This window comes from Ostrea edulis, chromosome 4, assembly GCF_947568905.1.
Source record: "Ostrea edulis chromosome 4, xbOstEdul1.1, whole genome shotgun sequence".
NCBI lineage: Eukaryota > Metazoa > Mollusca > Bivalvia > Ostreida > Ostreidae > Ostrea > Ostrea edulis.
This window is the reverse complement of record NC_079167.1, coordinates 55429267-55442275: the sequence shown is the minus strand read 5'-3', so window position 1 is coordinate 55442275 and position 13009 is coordinate 55429267. Positions and strand designations below refer to the sequence as shown.

Sequence of the window (13009 nt, the reverse complement as noted above, 5' to 3'; positions counted from 1 at the left end):
TTTAACTTAGATATTCAGAACAGGAAATGCATTCTAGATTGCATAACCCTTGGGAGTAGTGATACTTTTCCCCTAGTATTCAGGTGACCGATAAGGCCTGTGGACCTCTTGTTTTGAATACAAAATAAAGTCTCATTTGGTGCCAGTGGGGGTGACCTCGTCGCGACGCGAACAAACAACTTTTATAATCTGTAGAACGTGCAACTCACCACGTACCTCTGGTAAATTTATGCAGACGAATTAAATCCGTCCTTTAAAGAAGCAGCTGGTGTTAATTGATGTCAAAATATTTTCCTTTCTTTTTTTCCCCTTATACAATGAAAGGCGAAGACAACGAACGATATCAATCTCATAACTCCTGTAAACAATACAAAATAGAGAGTCTGGCAAACACGGATCCCTGCATATACCAGAGGTGGGATCAGGTGTCTAGAAGGATTAAGTGACTGTGTCCCCAGTTGTTCGGTCACACCCGCCGTGAGCCCTATATCTTGATCAGTTAAACGGAGTTATCCGTAGTCAAAATCAGTGTGACAAGAACAGCCTAACAATTGGTATGAAATGCGTCAGACAGCATTTGACCCAATGATAGGTTGTATTGACAACATAAAAATAATTGAAAAAGTGAGCTGCCATGGATGGGACCCCGACTAAGCTCCTAACATACGAAACATTATTCTATTACGCCTCGCAGGGTGTTAACACATAAAAAAACGTTGTGGGTGAAGGACTATAAAATGTAGGCCTATGTTCGGCACTCACGACCTTTCAGCAGGGACTCTTACGGCAAGCAAGGGGTATTGAGGACATTAAATAATCTACAATGAATATTTTTATTTAATTCGGTAGGATGTGCTGCTACCCCCCTCAAGTCCTGCCAAAAACCAAGTAGCTTTGCAATCATATCCATAAACGAGCTATAAACATGTACTGTAATGCCATGTAAACTATTATTAATGTCTAGATACGTGAATATCATAACAAGAAACGTTTGCAAAACATATATGCCCCCTCAGTTACATGTATGCCATGTACACTTGTGAAAATGTTTCTACTACCACAGTCAAAGCAAGAAGGCACCAGGGACATGCATTAATGGCATGAGTAAGCTGTCCATGTGTTGCTTCTTTATTGTATTTCATAAAATTTTGGTGAATGGCTAAAGGTGCAAAATTGCCCTCTTCTTTCAAAGTTGATAGATTGATGTTTTTCCGCCACACTTAACAATTTTTCAGTAATCTGGTGGCGCCTAGTTTTTATTGGTGGAAGAGAGAACCCAGATACAATGTACCTCGGAAGAGACCACCGACCTTCCGAAAGTAAACTTTCTCACTTACCGGCGCGAGCGGGATTCGAACCCGCCCCGACAGAGGTAAGAGGCCGTGTAATTTTGAGCGCGATGCTCTAACCACTCGGCCACGGAGGCCTATGGTGATCAGAATAGCTTACTTGAGCTGAATGTTCAGTTGAGATAATGATATGCCTTGCCTTTACGAAGGAATAGTGTTGGGGGTGAAGTGAAAATTTTATTTCTGTGGTCTGGAAATAATCAGCAATTGTTTTCCCTGGTTCTCTCTTCACCCGTTTCTGTGATTTGCGAAAATGAACATGATAGTTAAAGGGATCTGCTGAAGGAATTCCTGCGTTTGAATTCCTACCCCTGGATACAGATGACTGATCCAAAATAACACTGTTCGTGGTGTACTGATTGGATGCATAAGTGGAGTTGGCAGTGTTTCCATTATGTAATCCTCGGACCTGACAGAAATTGTTTTCAATAACATCCGAATTGAAACGAGATGGGTATACTCCGGCTCCAGGAAATTCCTTTAAATGTTCTTTGGTACTTTCTGTGGAGGTTGAAATGAGACTGTCCATATCATCTAGGCATTTCAAGCTGGGTTTCGTTTTGCTGAAGTCTTTTAATGTACCACCCTCTTCTTTCTAGGATCTAAACCATTCTCTTATGGATAGTAGGGTAACTAGACGCTTATCATATGCTTGTGATTGGAACTTTATCTCTAAAAATGGATATAAGAAGAATAGTTTAATTTTGTAAATCAACTGCTCCATCCTACTCTTGTCTTTTGCGTAGTGATTGGCGATATTCCTTCATCAAATGAGGCATATTGGAATCCAGAACTTATGCTAAATGATTACGCATTTTTCTGCTGAGTCTGCAGTGCAGCCAGCGGGGAGCGCTCCCTAAAATTTTCAAATTTAAGGTAAATCGTGGTATCTTATTTAGAAACATGTACTAAACAATAAAAGAAGCAATAATTTCTTCCACTCTCGGAGAAATAAATGACAAAATCTTTTGATTTCTTGAATTAATTTATTGGGAGAACTTAATTTTTTCCCAAAACCCTTAAAAATTGCGTCATTTTACTAATTTCACCTAATCAAAAGTTATAGAAAATAGTACAAATGACTTAAATAGGAGACATATTTCAAGCCCTATAAAATCTGTAAAATCCAGGAGCTTCCGGGGGGTGGGGGCCTCAAGGCGGTCCCCAGCCTCATAAAGTGACGCACCCCGTAACCGCAATTCCTGGATCCGCCCCTGGTCTGGGTTCAAGTGAGACAAGGTTAACTTGTAGTTGATTCTTCTGGAGTTATTATTTTCGTCCCAGTTTCCTGCTGCAATCCACTGGCTCCAAGTTATGAAATTAGAATCTCTCGGGTTGTTTTCTGGTGTGGAAAGGCTCATTACCACTGCTTAAAAATGCATTTATCATCTTTTTAATTTTATGTGAAAAGTCTTGAGAATGTGCAAACCTCTTTGTAGGGTTTACTACATTGAAACTGCATCATTTTGTTTTCTTTTTCTCTGGCATCTTTATCATCCATGAAATGCAACTTTATAAATTCTCTATTCTGTGTTCCACCGTCTTGGAGTACACACTGTCTATGCCACTTTAAAATCTGATCATCTATGATTGAATATAATTCACTCGCTGTTATACCCTCTGTAGGATAGTGTGTAATATGGAATCTGAGTCCAGAGAGTCCTAAAAAGGACACTTGAAACACTTCAGTAGCTAAAGTACATTGTATGGACTGAGATTTTGTTACTTTAATATCAGTTCCCTCCTCTCCGGTATCTATCAGTGGCGTAGCTTCCATTGAGGCAAGCGAGGCAGCTGCCTCGGTAAAAAAACAAAACAAAAACCAACACCTTTTACGTTGTTAAAATGTCGATAGCTTCAGGCCCCCTGCCTCGGTAATATTCAAACCCAAGCTACGCCTATGTCTATCCAACCAATCAATTTTGCTGATTTTCCTTTACAATTCATTACCAGATCCTGTTGGACTATCGATTCATCATGTATAAGACCACCATGATAACCTGTTGGTGGGATGTTCTGTTGTTTACCCACATTTGCCATCCATCTAAACATATCTTTGTTAATACCAGTCTCTTTTTTACAACATTTTTGTATTTCTGCAGTTGTCGTCCTGAGGGTAAAATCAGTATACCACTACTCTGAAGATCTTTGTGTGACCGAGGATTTCTTGACCAGATATTCAAACACACCTTTATAATATATCTGTCTCATCTTCTTTGTTTGCTGTCTTTAACTTACAATGCATCATACTAAGATTTTTTTTAAAAAAATCCATGTTAGTAGGTGCTGTTGGAAGTATTTTCTCTAAAATAGTTAATGTAATGAGACTCTTTCCCAATGCTCAAAGACGGAAACACAGTCATGGACATCGTTCATATAAAAAACAAGGATAAATGATGTCACGTAAGATTCACTTTTACCTTACGTCAACAGACAATTAGGTCCACATCATATTCGCACAAAACTCTACTCTGTTCCATTGAGAGTTTTACTTATGTTATTTCAAGAAGCCACAGCTAGTATATACTTTAATTTTTCAACTCCTGAATGTAGATTGAACTCTTATGATTATGGATGTTGCCAATCACAGGCTCTTTAACCCACCACGGGTCATGGATGATATTCCTTCCAAATCGTGCCGCCAGTTCCTTAAGCTCAAATTTACAAACAAAGGAATATATGCCGTCAACATTCCTTCTCATAAAAAAGTTCAGTTGTGTATTCCAAGTGATTTCAAGATGAAGTCTACAACCAGTATTTCCTACAAATCTACTTCTACTATTCCATCCAAACTTTTGAATTACGTGTATAAACAAACTTTGTAGTGCCTAGATATAGACCATCTTTTACTAAATCCACCTACATGTTCTTGTTCTTCATCTTCTTCCAACTATAGTCCAGCTGGACATGTCATTACTGGTGATGTTGATATAGTTGAAAATGAGGACCTCAAATTACTAATTCTAATAGGTCCTAAATGCAGAGAACCGATAGCCTAAATGTGAAAAAGAACTTGATACATTGTCAGAATGGATTAAAAGTATAAGAGGAATATTAAAATCCCACATTAGACATATGAAAACAAAAGTACGTACCATCTATTCTTCTGTGTTTAGTAAACCAGAAGTGATAAAAGAATTAGATAGGTTACATGAGGAATATGTATTGGTTTCAGCTGACAAAGTTTGTAACAACACTGTCTTTGTAAGGCTCATTATTACAACTGTATTTTTAAACGAACTCTGCATTACTTCCACTTTTGGTAATCGTACCTACACTCCAACTGCCCTTTCAAAAGAGTTGACATGTACATAATCCAGAGTTCATAGTCAATATCGCCCCCATATTATAGTAGGGATTGGCTTCGTCGTAATTTAAACGGTTCATCGTAAGTTTTCCAGCTCATCGAACCACCTCCCCTTGAGGCCCAAAGCCTAACAACTTGAATGTAATTAAAAAATGTCTTGAACAACCTCTCGGTGAAATGCAGAGCAAATGCTACAGTAAATGATGAATGTATCAGTCCACGTTTCTATTGAATTGATTTTGACCTTAGCTTGAGAGTTTTCCCAAGTAATGAGCTCCCCCTTATCATTAAAACAAATTCTCTTGTTCGTGGTATCATTATACATTTATTGCATGATAGTGAGCGAGATATGAATATTTATTCACCCAAGAAAAATCATATTCCCCGAGGGCAACGCCCGAGGGGAATATGATTTTTCTTGGGTGAATAAATATTCATATCTCCCGAACAGTTATGCAATAAATTGTTTATTATTCAGAAACAAAGCAAGACTACAAAAATAAATTTGAAATTGGAGTCTGCTCAACTATACATTGTATGTAGCTGAGATTGCCTTAACAATAACACCGCGCTGTCAACGTATTAGGAGGTACAAACAACGAATTACAATGATATGATAACCAGTTTTTGTATTTCCATTCTCCATGGGTGCTGATTTACTTGCTTGCTTTTTCTACCAACCAAAACCAACCGATTTAAATGTATATCAGAGACCCGCATATTTTGTGCCTTACGAACTATCAAAGTACAATGACTCGAACTTATTGTGACGTCACAATAAACTTCGTTTACTTTGACGTTAAATATATGGAAATGCACGAGGCTGTGTGTTTGTTGTTGCCTGCGTTATTTGGAACACTCGGGTTTGTTCATTTAACTGGACGCAAAAGTGAAACAAGATATATCCGAAGGGGTGGAACACGATGTTTTGTTGCAGGGCAAACACGACGCTCACGTGACCTTCTCGGCCAATCAGAATTTGTTTTATTAGTGATTCTTTATATGAGGTATAATAATAAGAAATGTATTATCTAGGAGCAAGGCAATATCAATATCACCGCGTCCAACGGAATATTTGGAGTGTTAACTATGCGACAATCGGGGTGTTGATTTTTTACCGCTTCGGCAGAGGAAAAGGCGAGTTCATTTCCAATTTTTACAAGAAGGGTCTATTGTCTGATTAAATCTATTACTGCACGGAAGGAAGGCATAATAAGGGTTTCTTAAACATACGATAAAGTAAATATGTGTCTTGCAGTTTTTGCAAACACCTCCGCCCAATATGAGAATCCGGCTCAAAAAACGAAACATCAGCCGATTTTCGTCGATATCTTAAAATCAAAAGTTTAATGTCCAAACAATTAATGGTCCTAAACTTTAAAAATATTACGAAAACATGTTCTTCATCATCCGGGGTTGTAAATACGTCCAGTAAAGACTAAATCTTCAGTATTAGATGGGGTGTTGATGTCGTGTAAATTATCGGTTCTACGTCAAGAATGTAACATAAATAAAATATGAAAAATCGAATTGACCAGTTAAATAACATGACTACACCAACAAACGAAATCGTTTGAAGCTGCGAGTTTTCGGGTGGTATGGGACTTTAATGAATATTTGAAGGTATGTTTGGACACAAGTATAGTAGGGAAATATGACAACACAAGAATACAACATTATGAGGCCTCAACCTTGCGCAGCCTTTTGTGCGCCGTAAATTTTGAAAAGGGTTGGATCTGTAGCTCTCTGATATGTCCCAATATTGCAATTGGTTGTCGTGCGTTAACAAATGCATACTTAGGAATAACAGAAAAGGATGTACAAAAATGGTGAATTTCACAACCCAGGGTTTTGACTCTAGGATGGGTCCAAATTAGTCATATCTATTAATGTTAATACAACCATTATATTATGTAAACTTTAAGCCTTTCATCAGTGTATGTACTGTTTAGTTGTTGAACATTAGAATTTAGCTTAGATATTCAGAACAGGATTTTTTTTCTAGATTTCATAGCCCTTGGGAGTAGTGATACTTTTTCACTAGTACTCATGTGACCGATATGGCCTGTGGGCCTCTTGTCTCAGAGAGCTACAGTTTTGCAAGTAGTATATCAGTACTTGCAGTTCATAAAGCCATGTTCACTGGAAAAACTTCATTGTTTTATCTTTACATTTCCAACTGTTTTAAACAACATGAATATTGACCATCCATATATTTTAGATATCTTACACCGGCACTATCTTTTAACTAAACAAGGCAAAATAGTTAATTTTGCTGGATCCCAAGTCACATTAGTATCCATGGCAGCACCAAAGCAGATAAAGCGGCGAAAAATACACTGCAAGATGATATTGTACACTTCAAAATTCCCTACACCGATTTTAAATACCGTAAAGTTTTTTTCCGCGCGTCTAAAACTTGCCGATTTGCTGGCTCAAAGGTATGCTATTGATTTTGGCGGAGAATGAAGAGTTGTCTCTCTTGCACGTACTGAAGTCACCATTGGGTGCATATTTGGCAAGTACAATTTTGGCGGAGAGCTATCATACCCCCAAAATAAGCCAAATTTAGCACCCCGCGGAAAAAACCGCTATACGGTGTTACATATTCCTGTTATTAGTAATACCATATGACTGTTATTTCGTGTATTAGCATGACCAGTATTATTAGCCAATCAGAGATTTTTGTTCTATGATATGCAAGATAGCAATTCGTATTAAAACGTTAGACTGGAGCACATGGTGTGTTTTTCATCTGCTCAAATATGACAGTTTCAGTCATAATTCAACATGGTGGCAGCGGTAAACAGGACAAAATAACTCTCAGACAGTAAGTGCTTTAAATGGATATATTTGAAAGCCATGGTATCTGTGATATTCTCGGACGTGAAAATATTTTCTGACTCTTGAACTCGCCGAAGAAGTGCTCGATATGGGGGAACCTCCAATGATATATCAAAGTGTTCCAGGACCTGGAAAACTCTCGTTAGAAGGCAATGCTGCTCTCAATTTCCGTCGTTTTGTGCGCGGCTGGAATGTCTATGAGGTCGGAGCCCGCGTTAAGGAACAGGACGCGACCATCCGAGCCTCTATACTCCAATCATATCTCACTGCTGAGGTATTAGAACTCTTAGAAACTCTCCCGTTCGAGGACCCAGATCACAGGAAAGATGCTGACCGTATCCTCAAAGTGCTCGAGAAACACTTTATAGGTGTCACAAATGAAACCTATGAAAGGTATAAGTTTAACACTCGTTCTCAGAAAAAAGGTGAGACTTTTGATGCATTCTTAGGAGCAATACGGGTACTGTCCAAGTCATGTAATTTTGGAATGCTAGAAGACTCTCTTCTCCGTGACAAAATAGTTTGTCGTGTTAACAAGGAACACACTCGGAGTAAACTCCTCTCAGAAACTCAACTGAACTTAGCAAAAGCTATTAGCATATGCAAAGCAGATGAATCTGCAACTCAACAAGCATCCGAAATAAGCAAGTCTGCGGACACGAAGGAGGACTCTATTCATAGCATAAATACTTCTCGTAATGCTAAACATTCTCAACGACCACAGAGAGGACTTACCTCATCACAACACATGCGCAAAGAGCAGACTCAGAGACAGATCAATAAGTGTAAATACTGTGGAGGCACTCATGCATGGAAAAAGGAAGCATGCCCTGCCTATGGAAAGACCTGTAAAAAATGCAAAGGTAAAAACCACTTCGCCAAAAACTGTAAACAAAGTAACAAAGCTCATATTCATGGAGTAGATGATGAGTACAAGGAACCAGAGTTCCTAATCAGTCATGTCTGTACAACTAACTCGATTGAAATGAAACGTCTGTGTGCAGAACTTATTGTGAATGAACAGTCAATAGCATTTCAGATAGACACAGGAGCAACAAATAACCTCATCGGTAAAAAATGGATTAGCAATACTCCAATTACTCCAACAAGTAGCACTCTAGTCATGTGGAACGGATTTCGTATGGACCCTTGTGGCGAATGTATTTTGAAACTCGTTAATCACAAGAACAAGACCAAATACAGAGTCAATTTCATAGTCGTTGACAAGGACGTAACTCCCCTCCTTGGACTCAATGCATGTACTCAGATGGGGCTTGTAACCATCAATCAGGACAGAATTTTAAACGAACTTGGCATTAATTTCACTTTTGGTAATCATACTTATACTCCAACTGCCCTTTCAAAAGACGAAATTCTTCAAAACCATGCTTCAGTTTTAGACACATTTAATATTCCAGTCAATGGGTCGAATGAATATGAGTTACCGTACCTATACTGGATTCCTAAACTACATAAAAACCCTTACAAACAAAGATACATTGCTGGATCCAGTAAGTGCTCTACCAAGCCCCTATCTTTGCTCCTCACGAAAATGTTAACAGCTGTGAAGGAGAAACTTCAAACTTACTGTGCGACTACATATGCCAGAAGTGGTGTTAATCAAATGTGGATTCTAAAAAATTCTAAAGAACTTTTAGTAAACTTGAAATCACAGAATTTTTCCCAAATCAATAGCATTAAAACCTATGACTTTTCAACACTATACACGACCATTCCTCACGATAAATTAAAGACTAGACTTTTTGACATCATAGACAGTTACTTCTTCAACAAAAACGGAAATATTCATATCTAGTGACCAGTCATTCAAAAACTTACTTTGTTAAACACCACTCTGTTTCCACGCACAGTACTCTGAAGTTGAAATAAAAAATATGCTAGAGTTCCTTATTGACAATATCTTCGTGGTCTTTGGTGATCAGGTCTTCCAACAGTCTGTTGGAATTCCCATGGGCACGAATTGTGCTCCTTTGTTAGCTGACCTGTTTTTATATTCATATGAAGCAGAATTTATTCAAAAACTTCTACGTGAGAAGAAAAAATCTCTCGCTGTGACGTTCAATTCGACTTTTAGATATATCGATGACGTTTTGTCTATTAACAATGATAGCTTTCATTCATATGTCGATTTGATATATCCCCGTGAGCTCGAAATAAAGGACACCACAGAGTCGTCCACTTCTGCTTCATACTTAGATATTTTATTGAAAGTAGACATTAACGGCAAACTGACAACTCAACTGTATGACAAACGGGATGATTTCAGCTTCTCCATCGTCAACTTCCCACATTTATGTAGCAATATTCCATTATCACCTGCATATGGTGTTTATATATCTCAACTGATTCGAAATGCAAGAGCTTGTTCTGGGTATAGTCAGTTTTTAAATCGAGGTAAGCTACTGACAAACAAGTTGATGGTACAGGGATTTCAACAGTCTCGATTGAAGTCAGCATTTCGCAAATTCTATGGTCGTTATAACGATCTAGTTCGTCAATACAACCTCGCATTGGGTCAAATGCTGTCTGACGTGTTTCATACCGATTGTTAAGCCGTTCTTGGCACACTGATTTGACTGCGGATAACTCCGTTTACCAGATCAGGATATGGGGCTCACGGCGGGTGTGACCGGTCAACAGGGGATGCTTACTCCTCCTAGGCACCTGATCCCACCTCTGGTGTGTCCAGGGGTCCGTGTTTGCCCAACTATCTATTTTGTATTGCTTGTAGGAGTTATGAGATTGATCACTGTTCGTTATCTTCACCTTGCATTCAAACGTGTTAACTCTATTTGTCCCACTGTTGTGTATAAATCTATATTTGAGGATGAACTTGGACAACTCCCAGGAGTTGCACACTTTGAAGTGGACCCCTCAGTCCCACCTGTCATTTCTCCAGTCCGAAAAATAGCCATACACATGAAACCTAAACTGAAAGAAGCATTGGACACACTAACGAAAAAGGAAGTCACAAGCCCTGTTGATCGACCAACAGACTGGCTAAGTCACCTTGTATGTACCACCAAGAAAAATGGTGAACTTCGCTTGTGTTTGGATCCTGAACATCTCAACAAAGCTCTCAAACGTGAACATTATCATCTCTCAGTATTACGTGAAATGTTACCAGACATTGCTCATGCCAAAGTGTTCTCAACATTTGATCTTAGACATGGTTATTGGCATGTGAAACTAGATGAAGAAAGTAGTTACATGACTACATTCGACACACCATTTGGAAGGTACCGATGGCTCCGACTCCCCTTTGGTACCAGTGTTTCCTCCGAGATGTTTCAGCGCCGTCTGTATCAGGCCATTGGTGATTTAGATGGCCTTCTCAACATCGCAGATGATGTTCTACTCTATGGCGTTGGAGAGACGAAGGAAGAAGCCGTGAAGGACCATGACGAAAAGTTAGCAGCATTTCTCAAACGATGCCAAGCTGTGGGTATCAGACTCAACCCGAAGAAGATGAGATTGAAACTCTCCCAAGTCAGGTTCATGAGACATCTCGTCACGGATAAAGGAGTATTACCAGACCCAGACAAGGTGGCTGCCATCCGTAACATGCCAGCACCTACAGACCTTCACGGCGTGCACCGCTTATGTGGAACAGTGAACTTTCTTTCTGACTTCATTCCATCATTAGCATCCATCATGGAGCCAATAAACATGCCTAAGCGCAAACATGTCGAATTCATATGGGGCGAACCACAGCAAAAGGCTTTCGACAAAATTAAGACCATACTATCCTCGGAACGTCATCTTCAGTACTACGATGAGAAGAAGCCACTCAGAGTACAGTGTGACGCTTCCCAGCGTGGCCTAGGAGCCGCACTCCTCCAGGATGAAAAACCAATTGCATATGCTAGTCGTGTTCTCACAAAAACTGAGGCGAACTACGCTCAAATCGAAAAAGAACTTCTGGCCATTGTATTTGCCATGGAAAATTTTCACCACTACACTTTTGCCCGTCATGTACTTGTACAGTCAGACCACAAACCACTTGAAACCATTATCCCAGGACCACTCTGGAAGTCTCCAAAGCGTCTTCAGGTAATGAAACTTCGTCTGCAGAAGTATGACATAACTGTGAAATATCACAAGGGCAAGGAAATGCACATTGCTGATACGCTTTCCCGTGCATACTTATCTGACACTGCAAACAGCCAACAGAATGACATAATTGATGTCAATGTTGTACAACACATTTCCGTTTCCCCAGACCGCATCAAAGAGATACAGCACTACACTGCAATGGACGAGACCTTACAAGTTCTCCGCAAGACCATTGTAGAAGGATGGCCCGAGTCTGTGAAAAAAATACCCTCAGTGCTAGATCGCTACACATCGTACAGAAATGAACTCTCCTTTACTGACGGGGTAGTTCTTCGTGGAGACAGAATTGTAATTCCTCAGGTTCTTCGCAAGAATATGCTTAAAAATATCCATAGCTCTCACCTTGGTATCACTGGAACCCGTCGGCGAGCGGCTGAATGTCTGTACTGGCCAAACATGAACAATGACATCAAAGATTTCATTTCGCAGTGCGAGACATGCCGTAGCATGGAGGTGGCAAATGCCAAAATGCCACTCGTTCCCCATGATATTCCAGACCGACCATGGTCTAAGGTTGGTGTAGACTTATTTACTCTGAACAACATCAACTACCTCATTATCGTTGACTATTTCTCTGGATATTTTGAAGTTGACGACCTGCGTGATACATTGGCTATAACCGTCATACGGAAAATGAAGTATCATTTCGCTCGATATGGACTCCCTGATATTGTCGTGTCCGACAACGGTCCTCAGTTCTCGTGCCTAGAATTCCTTAACTTTGCTGAAGAGTTTGACTTCAGACATCAACCCAGCAGCCCCGGAAACCCCCAGGCTAACGGAAAAGCCGTGAAAACTGCAAAGACTCTCCTTAAAAAAGCCGCTGTCTCTGGAAAGGATATTCATTTGGCACTCCTCGACTTCAGAAATACTCCGACTCAAGGACACATACTAGTCCCGTCCAGCGCTCTCTTGGACGTCGTACACGTGCATTCCTACCTATCACAGCCAATCTCCTTAGACCAAGTGGTATAATAGCCAAAGATGTTCAGCGCAATCTTCTTCTACGACAAGCAACGCAGAAACAATACTTTGACAGAAGAGCCAAAACTTTGACACCTCTTGATGAAGGAGATTGTGTAAGACTTCAACCTTTTGTCAATCGCAAAGCTCCGTGGGCCAAAGGTCAAATCATCCGACGTTTAGACGACCGTTCCTATGAAGTTCGTTCTGGAGACCACACATACCGACGAAACAGGGCACATCTTAAAGCAACTAACGAACAACCTGACACACCGACCTCCTCACTAATTGCATCCCCAGGTGCACCCGTTTCTTCTACTGCTCCAGGATCACTGACCAAGACAAAACTCACTTCTACAACAGTACCGTCGTGTGCGCAACCACAGTTATCTATACCAGTGACGCCAAA

General features: G+C 39.9%; 1 protein-coding gene across 1 annotated transcript; it reads left to right on the top strand.

Annotated features, from left to right (window-relative positions):
- The first annotated feature begins 7588 nt into the window (after nt 1-7588).
- LOC125669050 (uncharacterized protein K02A2.6-like) lies at nt 7589-12612 on the top strand. The gene is made up of 2 exons (XM_048903495.2): nt 7589-8731; nt 10348-12612. Exons 1-2 carry the CDS (start codon nt 7589-7591, stop codon nt 12610-12612), a joined length of 3408 nt encoding a protein of 1135 aa, XP_048759452.2.
- The last annotated feature ends 397 nt before the right edge of the window (nt 12613-13009 follow it).